Here is a 22543-nt window from a genome sequence, read left to right as displayed (position 1 = left end):
AAACTCCCTCTTTACCTCTGTAGTCTGGTCTCCTTCACCACCAGCAGGTAAAGTCCCTCTTTACCTCTGTAGTCTGGTCTCCTTCACCACTAGCAGGTAAAATCCCCCTGTAGTCTGGTCTCCTTCACCACCAGAAGGTAAACTCCCTCTTTACCTCTGTAGTCTGGTCTCCTTCACCACTAGCAGGTAAACTCCCTCTGTAGTCTGGTCTCCTTCACCACCAGCAGGTAAACTCCCTCTTTACCTCTGTAGTCTGGTCTCCTTCACCACCAGCAGATAAACTCCCTCTTTACCTCTGTAGTCTGGTCTCCTTCACCACTAGCAGGTAAAATCCCTCTGTAGTCTGGTCTCCTTCACCACCAGCAGGTAAACTCCCTCTTTACCTCTGTAGTCTGGTCTCCTTCACCACTAGCAGGTAAACTCCCTCTGTAGTCTGGTCTCCTTCACCACCAGCAGGTAAACTCCCTCTTTACCTCTGTAGTCTGGTCTCCTTCACCACCAGCAGGTAAACTCCCTCTTTACCTCTGTAGTCTGGTCTCCTTCACCACCAGCAGGTAAACTCCCTCTTTACCTCTGTAGTCTGGTCTCCTTCACCACCAGCAAGTAAACTCCCTTTTTACCTCTGTAGTCTGTTCCCCTTCACCACCAGCAGGTAAACTCCCTCTTTACCTCTGTAGTCTGGTCTCCTTCACCACCAGCAGGTAAACTCCCTCTGTAGTCTGGTCTCCTTCACCCCCAGCAGGTAAACTCCCTCTTTACCTCTGTAGTCTGGTCCCCTTCACCACCAGCAGGTAAACTCCCTCTTTACCTCTGTAGTCTGGTCTCCTTCACCACCAGCAGGTAAACTCCATCTTTACCTCTGTAGTCTGGTCTCCTTCACCACCAGCAGGTAAACTCCCTCTTTACCTCTGTAGTCTGGTCTCCTTCACCACCAGCAGGTAAACTCCCTCTTTACCACTGTAGTCTGGTCCCCTTCACCACCAGCAAGTAAACTCCCTCTTTACCTCTGTAGTCTGGTCTCCTTCACCACCAGCAGGTAAACTCCCTCTTTACCTCTGTAGTCTGTTCCCCTTCACCACCAGCAGGTAAACTCCCTCTTTACCTCTGTAGTCTGGTCTCCTTCACCACCAGCAGGTAAACTCCATTTTTAACTCTGTAGTCTGTTCCCCTTCACCACCAGCAGGTAAACTCCCTCTGTACCTCTGTAGTCTGGTCTCCTTCACCACCTGCAGGTAAACTCCCTCTTTACCTCTGTAGTCTGTTCCCCTTCACCACCAGCAGGTAAACTCCCTCTTTACCTCTGTAGTCTGTTCCCCTTCACCACCAGCAGGTAATCTCCCTCTTTACCTCTGTAGTCTGGTCTCCTTCACCACCAGCAGGTAAACTCCCTATTTACCTCTGTAGTCTGGTCTCCTTCACCACCAACAGGTAAACTCCCTCTTTACCTCTGTAGTCTGTTCCCCTTCACCACCAGCAGGTAAACTCCCTCTTTACCTCTGTAGTCTGGTCTCCTTCACCAACAGCAGGTAAACTCCCTCTTTACCTCTGTAGTCTGGTCTCCTTCACCACCAGCAGGTAAAGTCCCTCTTTACCTCTGTAGTCTGGTCTCCTTCACCACTAGCAGGTAAAATCCCCCTGTAGTCTGGTCTCCTTCACCACCAGAAGGTAAACTCCCTCTTTACCTCTGTAGTCTGGTCTCCTTCACCACTAGCAGGTAAACTCCCTCTGTAGTCTGGTCTCCTTCACCACCAGCAGGTAAACTCCCTCTTTACCTCTGTAGTCTGGTCTCCTTCACCACCAGCAGATAAACTCCCTCTTTACCTCTGTAGTCTGGTCTCCTTCACCACCAGCAGGTAAACTCCCTCTTTACCTCTGTAGTCTGGTCTCCTTCACCACCAGCAGGTAAACTCCCTCTTTACCTCTGTAGTCTGGTCTCCTTCACCACCAGCAGGTAAACTCCCTTTTTACCTCTGTAGTCTGTTCCCCTTCACCACCAGCAGGTAAACTCCCTCTTTACCTCTGTAGTCTGGTCTCCTTCACCACCAGCAGGTAAACTCCCTCTGTAGTCTGGTCTCCTTCACCCCCAGCAGGTAAACTCCCTCTTTACCTCTGTAGTCTGTTCCCCTTCACCACCAGCAGGTAATCTCCCTCTTTACCTCTGTAGTCTGGTCTCCTTCACCACCAGCAGGTAAACTCCCTATTTACCTCTGTAGTCTGGTCTCCTTCACCACCAACAGGTAAACTCCCTCTTTACCTCTGTAGTCTGGTCTCCTTCACCACCAGCAGGTAAACTCCCTCTGTAGTCTGGTCTCCTTCACCACCAACAGGTAAACTCCCTCTTTACCTCTGTAGCCTGGTCTCCTTCACCACCAGCAGGTAAACTTCCTCTTTGCCTCTGTAGTCTGGTCTCCTTCACCACCAGCAGGTAAACTCCCTCTTTACCTCTGTAGTCTGTTCCCCTTCACCACCAGCAGGTAAACTCCCTCTTTACCTATGTAGTCTGGTCTCCTTTCCCACCAGCAGGTAAACTCCCTCTTTACCTCTGTAGTCTGGTCTCCTTCACCACCAGTAGGTAAACTCCCTCTTTACCTCTGTAGTCTGGTCTCCTTCACCAAAAGCAGGTAAACTCCCTATTTACCTTTGTTGTCTGGTCTCCTTCACCATCAGCAGGTAAACTCCCTCTTTACCTCTGTAGTCTGGTCTCCTTCACCACCAGCAGGTAAACTCCCTCTTTACCTCTGTAGTCTGGTCTCCTTCACCACTAGCAGGTAAACTCCCTCTGTAGTCTTGTCTCCTTCACCATCAGCAGGTAAACTCCCTCTTTACCTCTGTAGTCTGGTCTCCTTCACCACCAGCAGGTAAACTCCCTCTTTACCTCTGTAGTCTGGTCTTCTTCACCACCAGCAGGTAAACTCCCTCTGGAGTCTGGTCTCCTTCACCAACAGCAGGTAAACTCTCTCTTTACCTCTGTAGTCTGGTCTCCTTCACCACCAGCAGGTAAACTCCCTTTTTACCTCTGTAGTCTGGTCTCCTTCACCACCAGCAGGTAAACTCCCTCTTTACCTCTGTAGTCTGGTCTCCTTCACCACCAGCAGGTAAACTCCCTCTTTACCTCTGTAGTCTGGTCTCCTTCACCACCAGCAGGTAAACTCCCTCTTTACCTCTGTAGTCTGGTCTCCTTCACCACCAGCAGGTAAACTCCCTTTTTACCTCTGTAGTCTGTTCCCCTTCACCACCAGCAGGTAAACTCCCTCTTTACCTCTGTAGTCTGGTCTCCTTCACCAACAGCAGGTAAACTCCCTCTGTAGTCTGGTCTCCTTCACCCCCAGCAGGTAAACTCCCTCTTTACCTCTGTAGTCTGGTCCCCTTCACCACCAGCAGGTAAACTCCCTCTTTACCTCTGTAGTCTGGTCTCCTTCACCACCAGCAGGTAAACTCCATCTTTACCTCTGTAGTCTGGTCTCCTTCACCACCAGCAGGTAAACTCCCTCTTTACCTCTGTAGTCTGGTCTCCTTCACCACCAGCAGGTAAACTCCCTCTTTACCACTGTAGTCTGGTCCCCTTCACCACCAGCAGGTAAACTCCCTCTTTACCTCTGTAGTCTGGTCTCCTTCACCACCAGCAGGTAAACTCCCTCTTTACCTCTGTAGTCTGTTCCCCTTCACCACCAGCAGGTAAACTCCCTCTTTACCTCTGTAGTCTGGTCTCCTTCACCACCAGCAGGTAAACTCCCTTTTTACCTCTGTAGTCTGGTCTCCTTCACCACCAGCAGGTAAACTCCCTCTTTACCTCTGTAGTCTGGTCTCCTTCACCACCAGCAGGTAAACTCCCTATTTACCATTGTAGTCTGGTCCCCTTCACCACCAGCAAGTAAACTCCCTCTTTACCTCTGTAGTCTGGTCACCTTCACCACCAGCAGGTAAACTCCCTCTTTACCTCTGTAGTCTGTTCCCCTTCACCACCAGCAGGTAAACTCCCTCTTTACCTCTGTAGTCTGGTCTCCTTCACCACCAGCAGGTAAACTCCCTCTTTACCTCTGTAGTCTGGTCTCCTTCACCACCAGCAGGTAAACTCCCTCTTTACCTCTGTAGTCTGGTCTCCTTCACCACCAGCAGGTAAACTCCCTCTTCACCTCTGTAGTCTGGTCTCCTTCACCACCAGCAGGTAAACTCCCTCTTTATCTCTGTAGTCTGGTCTCCTTCACCACCAGCAGGTAAACTCCCTCTTTACCTCTGTAGTCTGGTCTCCTTCACCAAAAGCAGGTAAACTCCCTCTTTACCTCTGTAGTCTGGTCTCCTTCACCACCAGCAGGTAAACTCCCTATTTACCTTTGTTGTCTGGTCATCTTCACCATCAGCAGGTAAACTCCCTCTTTACCTCTGTAGTCTGGTCTCCTTCACCACCAGCAGGTAAACTCCCTCTTTACCTCTGTAGTCTGGTCTCCTTCACCACTAGCAGGTAAACTCCCTCTTTAGTCTGGTCTCCTTCACCATCAGCAGGTAAACTCCCTCTTTACCTCCGTAGTCTGGTCTCCTTCACCACCAGCAGGTAAACTCCCTCTTTACCTCTGTAGTCTGGTCTTCTTCACCACCAGCAGGTAAACTCCCTCTGTAGTCTGGTCTCCTTCACCACCAGCAGGTAAACTCCCTCTTTACCTCTGTAGTCTGGTCTCCTTCACCACCAGCAGGTAAACTCCCTCTTTACCTCTGTAGTCTGGTCTCCTTCACCACCAGCAGGTAAACTCCCTCTTTACCACTGTAGTCTGGTCCCCTTCACCACCAGCAAGTAAACTCCCTCTTTACCTCTGTAGTCTGGTCTCCTTCACCACCAGCAGGTAAACTCCCTCTTTACCTCTGTAGTCTGTTCCCCTTCACCACCAGCAGGTAAACTCCCTCTTTACCTCTGTAGTCTGGTCTCCTTCACCACCAGCAGGTAAACTCCCTTTTTACCTCTGTAGTCTGGTCTCCTTCACCACCAGCAGTTAAACTCCCTCTTTACCTCTGTAGTCTGGTCTCCTTCACCACCAGCAGGTAAACTCCCTATTTACCATTGTAGTCTGGTCCCCTTCACCACCAGCAAGTAAACTCCCTCTTTACCTCTGTAGTCTGGTCTCCTTCACCACCAGCAGGTAAACTCCCTCTTTACCTCTGTAGTCTGTTCCCCTTCACCACCAGCAGGTAAACTCCCTCTTTACCTCTGTAGTCTGGTCTCCTTCACCACCAGCAGGTAAACTCCCTCTTTACCTCTGTAGTCTGGTCTCCTTCACCACCAGCAGGTAAACTCCCTCTTTACCTCTGTAGTCTGGTCTCCTTCACCACCAGCAGGTAAACTCCCTCTTTACCTCTGTAGTCTGGTCTCCTTCACCACCAGCAGGTAAACTCCCTCTTTACCTCTGTAGTCTGGTCTCCTTCACCACCAGCAGGTAAACTCCCTCTTTACCTCTGTAGTCTGTTCCCCTTCACCACCAGCAGGTAAACTCCCTCTTTACCTCTGTAGTCTGGTCTCCTTCACCACCAGCAGGTAAACTCCCTTTTTACCTCTGTAGTCTGGTCTCCTTCACCACCAGCAGGTAAACTCCCTCTTTACCTCTGTAGTCTGGTCTCCTTCACCACCAGCAGGTAAACTCCCTATTTACCATTGTAGTCTGGTCCCCTTCACCACCAGCAAGTAAACTCCCTCTTTACCTCTGTAGTCTGGTCTCCTTCACCACCAGCAGGTAAACTCCCTCTTTACCTCTGTAGTCTGGTCTCCTTCACCACCAGCAGGTAAACTCCCTCTTTACCTCTGTAGTCTGGTCTCCTTCACCACCAGCAGGTAAACTCCCTCTTTACCTCTGTAGTCTGGTCTCCTTCACCACCAGCAGGTAAACTCCCTCTTTACCTCTGTAGTCTGGTCTCCTTCACCACCAGCAGGTAAACTCCCTCTTTACCTCTGTAGTCTGTTCCCCTTCACCACCAGCAGGTAAACTCCCTCTTTACCTCTGTAGTCTGGTCTCCTTCACCACCAGCAGGTAAACTCCCTCTTTACCTCTGTAGTCTGGTCTCCTTCACCACTAGCAGGTAAACTCCCTCTTTAGTCTGGTCTCCTTCACCATCAGCAGGTAAACTCCCTCTTTACCTCCGTAGTCTGGTCTCCTTCACCACCAGCAGGTAAACTCCCTCTGGTCTTCTTCACCACCAGCAGGTAAACTCCCTCTGTAGTCTGGTCTCCTTCACCACCAGCAGGTAAACTCCCTCTTTACCTCTGTAGTCTGGTCTCCTTCACCACCAGCAGGTAAACTCCCTCTTTACCTCTGTAGTCTGGTCTCCTTCACCACCAGCAGGTAAACTCCCTCTTTACCACTGTAGTCTGGTCCCCTTCACCACCAGCAAGTAAACTCCCTCTTTACCTCTGTAGTCTGGTCTCCTTCACCACCAGCAGGTAAACTCCCTCTTTACCTCTGTAGTCTGTTCCCCTTCACCACCAGCAGGTAAACTCCCTCTTTACCTCTGTAGTCTGGTCTCCTTCACCACCAGCAGGTAAACTCCCTTTTTACCTCTGTAGTCTGGTCTCCTTCACCACCAGCAGTTAAACTCCCTCTTTACCTCTGTAGTCTGGTCTCCTTCACCACCAGCAGGTAAACTCCCTATTTACCATTGTAGTCTGGTCCCCTTCACCACCAGCAAGTAAACTCCCTCTTTACCTCTGTAGTCTGGTCTCCTTCACCACCAGCAGGTAAACTCCCTCTTTACCTCTGTAGTCTGTTCCCCTTCACCACCAGCAGGTAAACTCCCTCTTTACCTCTGTAGTCTGGTCTCCTTCACCACCAGCAGGTAAACTCCCTCTTTACCTCTGTAGTCTGGTCTCCTTCACCACCAGCAGGTAAACTCCCTCTTTACCTCTGTAGTCTGGTCTCCTTCACCACCAGCAGGTAAACTCCCTCTTTACCTCTGTAGTCTGGTCTCCTTCACCACCAGCAGGTAAACTCCCTCTTTACCTCTGTAGTCTGGTCTCCTTCACCACCAGCAGGTAAACTCCCTCTTTACCTCTGTAGTCTGTTCCCCTTCACCACCAGCAGGTAAACTCCCTCTTTACCTCTGTAGTCTGGTCTCCTTCACCACCAGCAGGTAAACTCCCTTTTTACCTCTGTAGTCTGGTCTCCTTCACCACCAGCAGGTAAACTCCCTCTTTACCTCTGTAGTCTGGTCTCCTTCACCACCAGCAGGTAAACTCCCTATTTACCATTGTAGTCTGGTCCCCTTCACCACCAGCAAGTAAACTCCCTCTTTACCTCTGTAGTCTGGTCTCCTTCACCACCAGCAGGTAAACTCCCTCTTTACCTCTGTAGTCTGGTCTCCTTCACCACCAGCAGGTAAACTCCCTCTTTACCTCTGTAGTCTGGTCTCCTTCACCACCAGCAGGTAAACTCCCTCTTTACCTCTGTAGTCTGGTCTCCTTCACCACCAGCAGGTAAACTCCCTCTTTACCTCTGTAGTCTGGTCTCCTTCACCACCAGCAGGTAAACTCCCTCTTTACCTCTGTAGTCTGTTCCCCTTCACCACCAGCAGGTAAACTCCCTCTTTACCTCTGTAGTCTGGTCTCCTTCACCACCAGCAGGTAAACTCCCTCTGTAGTCTGGTCCCCTTTCCACCAGCAGGTAAACTCCCTCTTTACCTCTGTAGTCTGGTCTCCTTCACCACCAGCAGGTAAACTCCCTCTGTAGTCAAGTCTCCTTCACCCCCAGCAGGCAAACTCCCTCTTTACCTCTGTAGTCTGGTCTCCTTCACCACCAGCAGGTAAACTCCCTCTGTAGTCTGGTCTCCTTCAACCCCAGCAGGTAAACTCCATCTTTACCTCTGTAGTCTGGTCTCCTTCACCACCAGCAGGTAAACTCCCTCTTTACCTCTGTAGTCTGTTCCCCTTCACCACCAGCAGGTAAACTCCCTCTTTACCTCTGTAGTCTGGTCTCCTTCACCACCAGCAGGTAAACTCCCTTTTTACCTCTGTAGTCTGGTCTCCTTCACCACCAGCAGGTAAACTCCCTCTTTACCTCTGTAGTCTGGTCTCCTTCACCACCAGCAGGTAAACTCCCTATTTACCATTGTAGTCTGGTCCCCTTCACCACCAGCAAGTAAACTCCCTCTTTACCTCTGTAGTCTGGTCTCCTTCACCACCAGCAGGTAAACTCCCTCTTTACCTCTGTAGTCTGGTCTCCTTCACCACCAGCAGGTAAACTCCCTCTTTACCTCTGTAGTCTGGTCTCCTTCACCACCAGCAGGTAAACTCCCTCTTTACCTCTGTAGTCTGGTCTCCTTCACCACCAGCAGGTAAACTCCCTCTTTACCTCTGTAGTCTGGTCTCCTTCACCACCAGCAGGTAAACTCCCTCTTTACCTCTGTAGTCTGTTCCCCTTCACCACCAGCAGGTAAACTCCCTCTTTACCTCTGTAGTCTGGTCTCCTTCACCACCAGCAGGTAAACTCCCTCTGTAGTCTGGTCCCCTTTCCACCAGCAGGTAAACTCCCTCTTTACCTCTGTAGTCTGGTCTCCTTCACCACCAGCAGGTAAACTCCCTCTGTAGTCTGGTCTCCTTCACCCCCAGCAGGCAAACTCCCTCTTTACCTCTGTAGTCTGGTCTCCTTCACCACCAGCAGGTAAACTCCCTCTGTAGTCTGGTCTCCTTCAACCCCAGCAGGTAAACTCCATCTTTACCTCTGTAGTCTGGTCTCCTTCACCACCAGCAGGTAAACTCCCTCTTTACCTCTGTAGTCTGGTCTCCTTCACCACCAGCAGGTAAACTCCCTCTGTAGTCTGGTCTCCTTCACCACCAGCAGGTAAACTCCCTCTTTACCTCTGTAGTCTGGTCTTCTTCACCACCAGCAGGTAAACTCCCTCTGTAGTCTGGTCTCCTTCACCAACAGCAGGTAAACTCCCTCTTTACCTCTGTAGTCTGGTCTCCTTCACCACCAGCAGGTAAACTCCCTCTTTACCTCTGTAGTCTGGTCTCCTTCACCACCAGCAGGTAAACTCTCTCTTTACCTCTGTAGTCTGGTCTCCTTCACAACCAGCAGGTAAACTCCCTCTTTACCTCTGTAGTCTTTACCTCTGTAGTCTGGTCTCCTTCACCACCAGCAGTTACCAGACCCGGTCTGCTAGGTGGTTGCTATGTTTCCATACCCGGTCTGCTAGGTGGTTGCTATGTTTCCATACCCGGTCTGCTAGGTGGTTGCTATGTTACCAGACCCGGTCTGCTAGGTGGTTGCTACTTAAAGTCCCCAGGACATTCACAGTATTAGGCAAGACTGCCTTCCCGTCTTGTGCACATAGTCTTCAATCCATGCTTCATCTAGATGTGTTAGTGCTACTGAATGGAATAGTCTACAATCCATGCTTCATCTAGATGTGTTAGTGCTACTGAATGGAATAGTCTACAATCCATGCTTCATCTAGATGTGTTAGTGCTACTGAATGGAATAGTCTACAATCCATGCTTCATCTAGATGTGTTAGTGCTACTGAATGGAATAGTCTACAATCCATGCTTCATCTAGATGTGTTAGTGCTACTGAATGGAATAGTCTACAATCCATGCTTCATCTAGATGTGTTAGTGCTACTGAATGGAATAGTCTACAATCCCTGCTTCATCTAGATGTGTTAGTGCTACTGAATGGAATAGTCTACAATCCCTGCTTCATCTAGATGTGTTAGTGCTACTGAATGGAATAGTCTACAATCCATGCTTCATCTAGACATGTTAGTGCTACTGAATGGAATAGTCTAGAATCCCTGCTTCATCTAGATATGTTAGTGCTACTGAATGGAATAGTCTACAATCCCTGCTTCATCTAGATGTGTTAGTGCCACTAAATTAATTTAAGATATGGATGGGAGACTCTGTTGCAGAGGAGTGTAAATACTTGTTGTAGTCTGGATCATGTTGTTGTATTGTTGTATGTTTTATTTCTGTATTGTATTGATTGTTGTATGTTTTAATGATGTGATGTATTGATTGTTGTATGTTTTAATGATGTGATGTATTGATTGTTGCTGCCTTCTTGGTCAGGTCTCCCTTGAAAAAGAGACTCTGGGTCTCAATGGGCTTTTCCTGGTTAAACAAAGGTTAAATAAAAAATAAATAAATATTGTGCATTACTTTACACCAGAGCCCTGGTCAAAAGTAGTGTTGAAGCAACATTTCTCCCAGTACTTCATAATGATACTGTATAATCTACATGCATTCAGCAGGCTCTGTTAAAAACCTATAGATTCAGTCTATCACTCAGCACTGTGTTTTACCACTGGGGACCATTTAGTACACACTACTGCATTTTGTATGGTTCTGTTGGCTGAGAGTGTTTGACTAACAGAAGGGACCAGCTACTTGTTTATATAACAATAGGTTCTTAAGAGATACCCCCAATACCTCAGCTCACGTATTAATTGGAGATTCAGCAATTTTCAGACCCACTCTCTGGCCTGGCTGGTTCTGTAGGTCCCACTGGTTCTGTAGGTCCCACTGGTCTCCCCCGACCTGTAGGTCCCACTGGTTCTGTAGGTCCCACTGGTCTCCCCCGACCTGGGGAAAATGCTTTTAGTTTCTATTCCCCCAGCACATGGAATAGCATTCAGTCCACCTTGAAGTTCGACTCACTGGTCTCCATTGGACAGTTTAGATTAAGGGAGGTGAGTTGTTTGTTTGGATTAATCTTCTATTGATTGTATAGATATTATTTTAAGTTAATAAATGATGTTCATGTTCACAGGGCTCCCTTGTAAATGAGACCCTGATCTCAATGGTGCCCCACCCTGTAGAAATACAAGTGAATTACAAAAAAACATGTCAATACAAATATATGGCATATTGCCACTTTGGACGCAGACAAAGACTTTATGGTTAAATACCGAGAGTACAGTCACACAAAGTGGTACCCAGTGAAATAAACATGTTGTAGCTGAGTGTCTGAACAATCCTTCATTAAACAAAAGCAACACATTTCCAGTCAAAAGCAACACATTTCCTGTCAAAAGCAACAAATATAACAAATAAACAACAAAGTGCTTTTTTAAAGACAAATGTGGACAAACAGCAGTTACTAAAAACTTTTCTGTGCTCATCAACATTTTCCGTATAGTGTGGGCTGTTCCTCTAAACCCTTCATCCTAAAAAGTAGAGATAGAGATCCTACCATAGAAACAGAATGATAAGGGCTTGGAACCAATTTGACTGGGAAACTCATGGCTGCCTGCTATTGTGATGCAATCGTTTCCATGGTAATGTAGAATATGTAGAATGCTCATTCAAATCATGTTACCTGATGTGGCTCATGCAATTGAAATGTCAGTTGAGTTGAATCAACAAATCACAGAAGATATTTTACTTCCTCCTTTGGTCCTATGGGTACACTCGTAATGGTCGCCAGTCCACTCATTATGCACTCATTAACTTGAACTATTCATGATATTTCTATGGATCTTACCACATCCCCAGTTCCTTAACTGAAGACATAGACAAAGTATCAATTTAGCTTTACCTCTCCTCTGTGGCACTACACTGAAGAAATCATATCATCGACTAAAACCATAAAATCTGGCCTCCCTAGTGGCGAAGCGGTCTAAGATGCTGCATCACAGTGTTGCAGCGTCACTACAGCCTGGGGTTCGATCCCATAGTCCCATAGGGCGGCGCACAATTGGCCCCGCGTCGCACAGGTTAGGGGAATGTTTGGCGGGGGGGCTTTACTTTTCTCATTGCACTCTAGTGACTCCTTGTGGAGGGCCAGATGCCTGTAGGCTGACTTCAGTTGAACTGTGTTCCCTACGACACATTGGTGCAGCTGGTTTCCAGGGTAAGCGAGCGGGTGTTATTAAGAAGCGCGGCTTGGCGGGTCATGTTTCGGAGGATGCATGACTTGACTTTCACCTCTCCCGAGCCCGTTGGGGAGTAGCTGCGATGAGACAAGATTATAATAATGAAATTGGGGAATAAAAAGGGAGTAAAAATGAAAAGAAAAATTACAAAAAAAATCTATAAGGCAATCATAATGAGTTATAAACAATTAGCATCACACACACACTACTTTGGTTAGCATTTAGCATCACACACACTACTGTGGTTAGCATCACACACACACACTACTGTGGTTATCATTTAGAATCACACACACACTACTGTGGTTAGCATTTAGCATATTTTAGAAGACTGTTACAGAAAACACAGAAACACTGTGGGATTCTTCAGTTGGTTCATTTGGTCCTTCTCTCCTGTTGGTCCATCTGGTCCAATTCTCCTGTTGGTCCATTTGGTTCTTCTCTCCTGTTGGTCCATTTGGTTCTTCTCTCCTGTTGGTTCTTCTCTTCTGTTGGTCCATTTGGTCCTTCTCTCCTGTTGGTCCATCTCTCCTGTTGGTCCATTTGCTCCTTCTCTCCTGTTGGTCCATTTGGTCCATCTCTCCTATTGGTCCATTTCTCCTGTTGGTCCATTTGGTCCATCTCTCCTGTTGGTCCATCTCTCCATTTGGTCCATCTCTCCTGTTGGTCCATCTCTCAATTTGGTTCTTCTCTCCTGTTGGTCCATTTGGTCCATTTCTCCTGTTGGTCCATTTTGTCCATCTCTCCTGTTGGTCCATCTCTCCATTTGGTTCTTCTCTCCTGTTGGTCCATTTGGTTCTTCTCTCCTGTTGGTCCATCTCTCCTGTTGGTCCATTTGCTCCTTCTCTCCTGTTGGTCCATTTGGTCCATTTCTCCTGTTGGTCCATTTCTCCTGTTGGTCCATTTTGTCCATCTCTCCTGTTGGTCCATCTCTCCTGTTGGTTCATTTGGTCCTTCTCTGCTGTTGGTCCATTTTGTTCTTCTCTACTGTCACATATTACAGATGGAGCTGAGGTCGTATTGGAGTGACCCCACATACATCAACATTATTACTATTAAAAGCTGTTCAGTCTGTTCTGATTCCGATAAAATGTTGAGAGGAAACCAGCATCTCCATGTCTTCTAGCAGTAACAACATTTTGTTAAGTCTTATCTGCCTAAGGCACTGCTGTGTTTCAGCCTGGTTAAACTAACTAGAACAGTCAAAAATATTTAGAAGATATATATATATATATATATAAATCCAATGTTTTTCTCCCAAATCAAACTTGGACATAACTGCTATCTTAAACATATTTAGAAATTACTAGATTTGTATCAAAGTGTCTTCCCATAATATATAAAAACTGATAGTGGTTTATAGTCCAATCTCTCTGGAATTGTCCAGCAACACAACAGAGTCTAATTGTACAGGAGATGGAGCTACAGTAAATTAATATGATTGCTGATGTCAACCTCTCACAGAGTCTTGCGGGTTCATGGGTTAGAGGTCAGCGGTTTGTCAGAGGACAGCCACCAGAAAGGGTCTCTGGGATGGTCATAAAACACAGGAGAAACCCGAGACCCCTGTATCAAATCTCCCAGCTGTCACTGAAATACTGGTCTTCCTCCTCCTCTTCCTCCTCCTCCTCCATGATCTCATTATCTCTCTCCTCCTCTGCCTCCTCATCATTAAGCTGTGTCAGCATGGTGTGTAGAGTAGCCTTCACCTCCCTCACCTCCTGCTCCAGGGACTGTGGTATCGTGGTTAAGGAATAGAACATAGCTGATATACTTATATATATATATATATTATATATATAAAAATACACTCCCTTCCTCCTCTGAGCAGATTTAGGATGGAGGTGGACATTGTAATATCCATGATAATATTCATAACGACTCTGATCAATCTGCTGGAGCTGATGACAATTCATCACTTTCCTTCTTAATGAGGAGGCTGATTGGATAGAAAATATGAAATGTTTTTCTCTCTCTGCTTCTCTACAATACATAGAAGTTGTTAAGATAAGGGAAGGTAATGTGTTAACATGTAGGAGAAACCTGCTTCTAGGCTCATCTACCTGCACGCCGCATGACTACACTTTTCCCACAGTCTACTAGCACCAAATTATCCTCTGGTTCTTCTCTGTAGAGTGACAGAGTGGTCAGAGAGAACCACAGATACCCTGTCTAACTAGCGGAGCCAGCCAGACAGACAGACACATAGACAGACAGACAGACACACAGACAGACAGACACACACACAGACAGACACACACACACACACCCTCTGGTAACTCACACACAAACAAACCCCCTCTGGTAACACACACACACCCTCTGGTAACTCACACACACACACACACACACCCTCTGGTAACACACACACACACCCCCTCTGGTAACTCACACACGCCCCCTCTGGTAACTCACACACGCCCCCTCTGGTAACTCACACACGCCCCCTCTGGTAACTCACACACGCACCCTCTGGTAACTCACACACGCACCCTCTGGTAACTCACACACACACCGTACAGAAACAGGTAAAGGATATGAGTGAGATCCTGGTCTTTGTTCTGCATGGCTGTCTGGAGGTCATCCTCCAGAATCAACAGCCTATCACTGATCTCCTCACACTGGTCGGTCAGCTCTATAGTCAGGTCTGCTGTTAGCCCTGCTGCTTCACTGCCACTGTCCTCCTGAGAAAGAATGATAGAGAGGGACAGAGAGAAGGTGAGAGAGAGAGGGACAGAGAGAAGGTGAGAGAGAGAGGGACAGAGAGAAGGTGAGAGAGAGAGAGGGACAGAGAGAAGGTGAGAGAGAGGGTAAGATAAAGAGAGAGAGGGTGAGAGAGGGAGTGATGGATATTTAAATTGGCTATATTAAAACGGTTTAATTTGATCCTGAGTGTAGGCTATTTCCTTGACATCTGGAACTCATAATCAAGGACTCATAACCCCAATCTTTAAGAACAGATACAAATTTGACCCTAACAATTACAGAGGCATTTGTGTGAACAGTAACCTGGGGAAGGTTTTCTGTAGTATTATAAATGTAAGAGGTCTAAACTTCCTTAATAAGCATAATGTATTGAGTAAAAGTCAAATTGGATTTATACCAAAACATCGCACAACTGATGATATTTACACCCTACACACCCTGATAGATTAACATGTCCACCAAAATATACGCTTGCTTTGTCAACTTCCAAAAAGCATTTGATTCCATTTGGCATTTGTTCTACAAAATTCTTGAAAGTGGTGTAGGGGGTAAAACATATGACATAATTAAATCAATGTATTCTGGCAATATGCACAGCATTAAAATTGGAAAGAAAAAATATGAATTCTTTAACCAGGGGCGGGGCCTTCGCCGGGGTTGCAATCTGAGCCCTGCACACTTCAATATTTACATCAATCAAATTGGCCACTATACTAGAGACATCCTAAGCCCCTGGTGTTTGTCTCCACAATTCAGAGGTTAAATGCCTACTCTTCGCAGATTACCTATGCCTGCTGTCACCCACAGCACATGGCCTACAGCAGACCCTGGACCTGCAAGAGCAGTACTGCCAGACTTGGGCCCTGGCAGTAAAATCCAAAAAGACTACAATGATGATTTTCCAGAGAAGATCCAGATCTCAGGGAATTAGACCAAAGTTCTCAATTCGTACAAAATAAATAAAAATATAGAGTACTGCACACTGCAATTACTTAGGTTTAAAAATAAGCTCAACTGGACACCTTAATGATGCTGAGAGAGAAAGCACGCAGGGCATTCTAAGCCATTAAAAAATCTATTCAAATTGATATACCTATAAAAATTTGGCAAAAACTAATTGAATGTGTCATTGAACCAGTTGTACTTTATGGCAGCGAGGTGTGGGGTCCACTTGCAAAACAATATTTCACCAAATGGGACAAGCACCCCATTGAAACCCTGCATGAAGAATTCCGTAAGATTCTCCGACATGTCCAGAGGAAAACTAAAAACAATGCATGCAGGGTAGAATTAGGCCAATACCCACTAATAATAAAAACAAAAATAATTTTGCACGCCCAATTTTTCAGTTTTTGATTTGTTAAAAAAGTTTGAAATATCCAATAAATGTCGTTCCACTTCATGATTGTGTCCCACTTGTTGTTGATTCTTCACAAAAAAATACAGTTTTATATCTTTATGTTTGAAGCCTGAAATGTGGCAAAAGGTCGCAAAGTTCAAGGGGGCCGATTACTTTCGCAAGGCACTGTATATTAACCTCTTATGGCTGCATCCCTTGTTCTCAATTTCCGCCTGAAGACATACCCTAATCTAACTGCCTGTAGCTCAGCCCCAGAGGAAAGGATATGCATATTCTTGGTATCATTTGAATGGAAACATTCTGAAGTTTGCGGAAATGTTAATTGAATGTAGGAGAATATAACACAGTAGACCTGGTGGGAGAAAAGAGAAAGAAAGAGCATACGTTTTCTGTTTTTTATTGTTGTAAAACAATATATACAACATATCAAAAAGCAATTCTAACACACACAACAAAAAAATGTTTAAAAAAATATTAGAAAAAAAAAACGAAGAAAAAAAAAACAGTACACCCTTTGGAAGTCCTCTACACAATATTTTGCTGCCTGTGCCATGTCCCATAGCAGTCTCTTTCTGATGTAAAGCAGAGGCAAACTGAACAAGTGGTGCAGTTCATGCGACACAGAACACAACGACGCCTCCATGCTGTGCCCTTTTGGCCCTGAGGCACAGTCATGCCTGCAGTAATGAACTGTGGCATATGACCACCACTGGAGGAAGGAGTAGATGGGGCAGCTTGGCATCGGGGGCTCCCAGTCGGAGTCGCTATCACTGTGAAAGAAAACATAAAAAAAACATTTGTATTGTATGAGCCTTTTATCATCACATAAATTAAACAGATATGTATTGTATAGAGCAGAGGGAACCTTCACTAAGGTGAAGTGCTGTTCCATTCAACTCCGGCCATTGTTGTGGGCCTGCCCTCCCCTGAACAGCACCCAATGGCTATTTCATATGGAAATGGAGAGGAGTAGCAGGCGCAGTGGTCATGTGTGTGTTTGCTGTTCTACTCCATTCCATTTGAATGAAAAAATTGAAAATATATATATATCTGACATGGAATATATATATATATATATATATCTGACATGGAAAATATATATATATATCTGACATGGAAAATATATATATATCTGACATGGAATATATATATATATATATATCTGACATGGAAAATATATATATATATCTGACATGGAAAATATATATATATCTGACATGGAATATATATATATATATCTGACATGGAATATATATATATATATGACATGGAAAATATATATATATCTGACATGGAAAATATATATATATCTGACATGGAATATATATATATATCTGACATGGAAAATATATATATATCTGACATGGAATATATATATATATCTGACATGGAAAATATATATATATCGGACATGGAAAATATATATATATCTGACATGGAATATATATATATATATCTGACATGGAATATATATATATATCTGACATGGAATATATATATATATATCTGACATGGAAAATATATATATATCTGACATGGAATTTATATATATATATACACACACACACACACACACACACACACACACACACACACACACAAACACACACACACACACAAACAAAAACAAACCATACATTTCATTGCAAATTGCAAATATATATATATATATATATATATATTTGCAATTTGCAATGAAATGTATGGTTTGTTTTTGTATATATATATATATATTTATACTGTATATATTTATATTTCATAAAATGGCATTAGCACTTACCCGTCCAGAAGTACGTCCTGTCCTTGCAGAAACAGCTCCTCAGTTCCTGTTTGAATCATAACACTCAAAGATTCCTCAAACAAAAAATCTGTCTCACTTTCACTTTAGACTTCGCTTTTCCTGATTTATTTGCCATGATGTCTTCAATGAACAACTTTCCGAAATACTGCTGCGCGTAACAATCCTCTCAGCAACTCCTCTGATAGTCAAGGCGAGAATGGTGTTCGTTACGCGTGCATTTACAAACAAGGAATGGTGGTCCCACCAAAAACCATTACATACTGGCGTTTACCTCAGCTCATTGCCTATCTACCCAGCTAGATTTCAAGAAGATCAGTGGTCATTGGGCAGAAATACAGTCAATCAACGAAGCTTCGCTAAAATTATTGGTGCGGAAGGTAGTCATTGCTCGTTGTCTTCAAATCAGTTCACTTCGGTCAATACTCCCCGCAAAAAAAACTATGTGGTTTGGCTGTGTTGCAAACATCCAGAGGAATGCACTGAAACCAACCATGACTAGATAAACGATTGTTTACCGTGTGTAATTACGTCGAATGCTCCGTAAAAAATGTATAGAGATGGAATTCACGGCACAAACGGGTTACAAAATGTTTCGATTTAGGCTATAAAAATGTATTTTATCAAAGAAAACGGCACTTCATTTGATCACTGGGACCCTCAGGAAGAGACATAAGAGCAAGATATCAGAATGTAAGTATTAATTTTACCTTCAGATGTGAATGTGTAAAAACTGTCATGGCGGAAAATGTTTTTGTTGTTGATTGCTCTTCTCAAACAAAAGCATGGTATTTGTTCTCTGTAATAGCTATTTTAAATCAGAAAAATGTGTTTCATTACCAAGATTCTCATCTTTTGAAGGGTGTAAGACACTTGCATTTTCAAGAATGTTTAATGTTACGACGTTGTATTTTTGCAAACAGACGAAGAACGTCAAAGGTAAACAATTTATTTTAATGCAGTTTGTGATTATGTTACACCTGTGCTGGTTATTTTTTAATATTTTTTATGGGGCTCTATGCTCAGATAATCGTATCGTATTCTTTCGCAGTAAATCCTTTTTTAAATCTAACAATGCAGTTGGATTAGCAAGATTCTAGGCTTTTGATACATGTGAGACACTTGTATTTTCATGAATGTTTAATATGACTATTTATGTAGCGATCACCGTATGTTGTGGAATTTCAGCCCGCTAGCGTGTGTGCAGAGAGGTTAACACAGACCGACAAAGACAGTGTGGTGAAGAAGGCGCAACAGTGCCTCTTAAACCTCAGGAGGCTGAAGAAATTTGGCCTGAAACCACTAGCAAATTTACCAAAATGACTGATTTGATCATCCGTAGTAAACAGATGCAGATTGGGAACTACAACCCTTGTCGAAGGAGTCGAAAGAAAAGAAATCGTCACAATTACATGCCTTACAAATATTCCACTAGCAATCAGCCTACCCACAAATTGTACTCTTTTCATCAACACAACCACAGCTTTGTTCATTCTGGATGCCTGAATGTTTAACTTCAGGTCCTACCTGTTCACCGACCATGAGCAGAATCTCCTCCACCTTAACTCCATTCTCAGGAACACACCTGAATCCATGCCGTAACGACAGCGTCTCCTCCGCCCAAGGCTGTGCACACCACACCGTTCAACCCCCAGGAAACTAAACTCTGTCCCCTTCCACCCACTAACAGTGTGCTAACCCTCCACCATAGAAAATAAAAATGGAAAGAAAAGACCAAGGAAAGAATAAAGAAAGTAAGTATGGACAGAGCCCTCCACACGGTCTCTCAACTATGAACACTCCCAGCATGCACTGAGAGAGAGAGAGAGAGAGAGAGAGAGAGAGAGAGAGAGAGAGAGAGAGAGCAAGATTGAGTTCCCAAAAGTTCTGCTGAATTCTGGAGAAGACATAGATGGGGGGCGGTGCAGCAGTAGCTAAGTGGAAATCATTCATTTCAAGTCATTATAGAAAGGACAAGGGGGTCATACACGCAGGGTGGAGATCATATTGACACTGAGGTCAGATCAGGGTTATAGTGGAGATCATATTGACACTGAGGTCAGATCAGGGTTATAGTGGAGATCATATTGACACTGAGGTCAGATCAGGGTTATAGTGGAGATCATATTGACACTGAGGTCAGATCAGGGTTATAGTGGAGTTCATGTTGACACTGAGGTCAGATCAGGGTTATAGTGGAGTTCATGTTGACATTGAGGTCAGATCAGGGTTAAATTGAAGGTCAAATCAAATCATATTTGTCACATGCACCGAATACAACAAGTGTAGATTTTACCGTGAAATGTTTACTAACAAGCCCTTAACCAACAGTGCAGTTCAAGAAGAAGAAAATATTTACCAAGTAGGATACAATAAAAAGTCATAATAAAAGTAACACAATAACAATAACACAAGTGAGGCTATATACAGGGTATTACAGTACAGAGTCAGTGTGGAGGCTATATACAGGGTATTATGGTACAGAGTCAATGTGGAGGCTATATACAGGGGGGTACCAGTACAGAGTCAATGTGGAGGCTATATACAGGGGGGTACCAGTACAGAGTCAATGTGGAGGCTATATACAGGGTATTACAGTACAGAGTCAATGTGGAGGCTATATACAGGGTATTATGGTACAGAGTCAATGTGGAGGCTATATACAGGGGGGTACCAGTACAGAGTCAATGTGGAGGCTATATACAGGGGGTACCGGTACAGAGTCAATGTGGAGGCTATATACAGGGGTCAGCGGTACAGAGTCAATGTGGAGGCTATATACAGGGGTCAACATTACAGAGTCAATGTGGAGGCTATATACAGGGTATTACAGTACAGAGTCAGTGTGGAGGCTATATACAGGGGTCAACGTTACAGAGTCAATGTGGAGGCTATATACAGGGGGTACCGGTACAGAGTCAATGTGGAGGCTATATACAGGGGAGTACCAGTACAGAGTCAATGTGGAGGCTATATACAGGGGGGTACCAGTACAGAGTCAATGTGGAGGCTATATACAGTTTATTACAGTACAGAGTCAATGTGGAGGCTATATACAGGGTATTATGGTACAGAGTCAGTGTGGAGGCTATATACAGGGGTCAGTGGTACAGAGTCAATGTGGAGGCTATATACAGGGGTCAACGGTACAGAGTCAATGTGGAGGATATATACAGGGGGTACCGGTACTGAGTCAATGTGGAGGCTTATACAGGGGTCAGCGGTACAGAGTCAATGTGGAGGCTATATACAGGGGGTACCGGTACAGAGTCAATGTGGAGGCTATATACAGGGTATTACGGTACAGAGTCAATGTGGAGGCTATATACAGGGGTCAGCGGTACAGAGTCAATGTGGAGGCTATATACAGGGGGTACCGGTACTGAGTCAATGTGTTGTGCCCTCTTCATGACTGTCTTGGTATGTTTGGACCATGATAGTTTGTTGGTGATGTGGACACCTAGGAACTTGAAACTCTTCAACTCCACTACAGCCCTGTCAATGTTCATGTTGGCGTGTTCGGCCCGCCTTTTCCTGTAGTCCACGATCAGCTCCTTAGTCTTGCTCAAATTGAGGGAGAGGTTGTTGTCCTGGCACCACACTGCCAGTTCTCTGACCTCCTCCCTATAGGCCATCTCATCGTTGTCGGTGATCAGGCCTACAACTGTTGTGTCATCAGCAAACTTAATGATAGTGTTGGAGTCGTGTTTGGCCACGCAGTCGTGGGTGAACAGGGAGTACAGAAGGGGACTAAGTACACACCCCTGTGTTGAGGATCAGCATGGCAGACGTGTTGTTGCCTACTCTTACCACCTCGGGGCGGCCCGTCAGGAAGTCCAGGATCCAGTTGCAGAGGAAGGGGTATAGTCCCAGAGTCCTTAGCTTAGTGATGAGGTTCGTGGGCACTATGGTGTTGAACATGTAAAAACATGTTCTTCGGCATCATCTTTACACTGATGTTTACACTGAGGTCAGATCAAGGTTATATTGGAGGTAATGTTTACACTGAGGTAAGATCAGGGTTAAAACCGCCTCAGGGCCACAATAAGGCAAGTCTGCTGGTTTGATGCATTAGCTTTAGGATAATATTTATCATTAGAATAATATTTATCATTAGAATAATATTTATCATTAGCTTTAGGATAATATTTATCATTAGAAAATTATTTATCAATAGCTTTAGAATAATATTTATCAATAGCTTTAAAATAATATTTATCATTAGCTTCAGAATGATCTTTATCATTCGTTTTAGAATACTCTTTATCATTAGCTTCAGAATGATCTTTATCATTCGTTTTAGAATACTCTTTATCATTAGCTTCAGAATGATCTTTATCATTCGTTTTAGAATACTCTTTATCATTAGCTTCAGAATGATCTTTATCATTCGTTTTAGAATACTCTTTATCATTAGCTTCAGAATGATCTTTATCATTAGCTTCAGAATGATCTTTATCATTCGTTTTAGAATACTCTTTATCATTAGCTTCAGAATGATCTTTATCATTCGTTTTAGAATACTCTTTATCATTAGCTTCAGAATGATCTTTATCATTCGTTTTAGAATACTCTTTATCATTAGCTTCAGAATGATCTTTATCATTCGTTTTAGAATACTCTTTATCATTAGCTTCAGAATGATCTTTATCATTCGTTTTAGAATACTCTTTATCATTAGCTTCAGAATGATCTTTATCATTTGTTTTAGAATACTCTTTATCATTAGCTTCAGAATGATCTTTATCATTAGAATAATATTTATCAAAAGCTTTAAAATACTTTTTAGCAACAACTTTAGAATAATCTTTGTTATTAGCCATAGAATGTT

The 22543-nt window shown here is 44.4% G+C and overlaps 1 protein-coding gene across 1 annotated transcript in view; it reads right to left on the bottom strand.

Annotated features, from left to right (window-relative positions):
* Positions 1-10848: 10848 nt before the first annotated feature.
* The window catches only part of disc1 (DISC1 scaffold protein), a 97072-nt gene continuing 85377 nt past the window's right edge, over positions 10849-22543 (bottom strand). The window contains exons 13-14 of the mRNA XM_090211967.1: positions 14391-14532; positions 10849-13586 (exon numbers count right to left, since the gene is read on the bottom strand). Coding sequence (XP_090068093.1) covers positions 13420-13586; positions 14391-14532 — 309 coding nt within the window. The 3' untranslated portion in view covers positions 10849-13419. The remainder of the gene's footprint in view (positions 13587-14390; positions 14533-22543) is intronic.

This window comes from Oncorhynchus mykiss, chromosome 20, assembly GCF_057628025.1.
Source record: "Oncorhynchus mykiss isolate SJ-2025 chromosome 20, ASM5762802v1, whole genome shotgun sequence".
Taxonomy (NCBI): Eukaryota; Metazoa; Chordata; class Actinopteri; order Salmoniformes; family Salmonidae; genus Oncorhynchus; species Oncorhynchus mykiss.
This window is presented reverse-complemented; position numbering and strand designations above follow the sequence as displayed.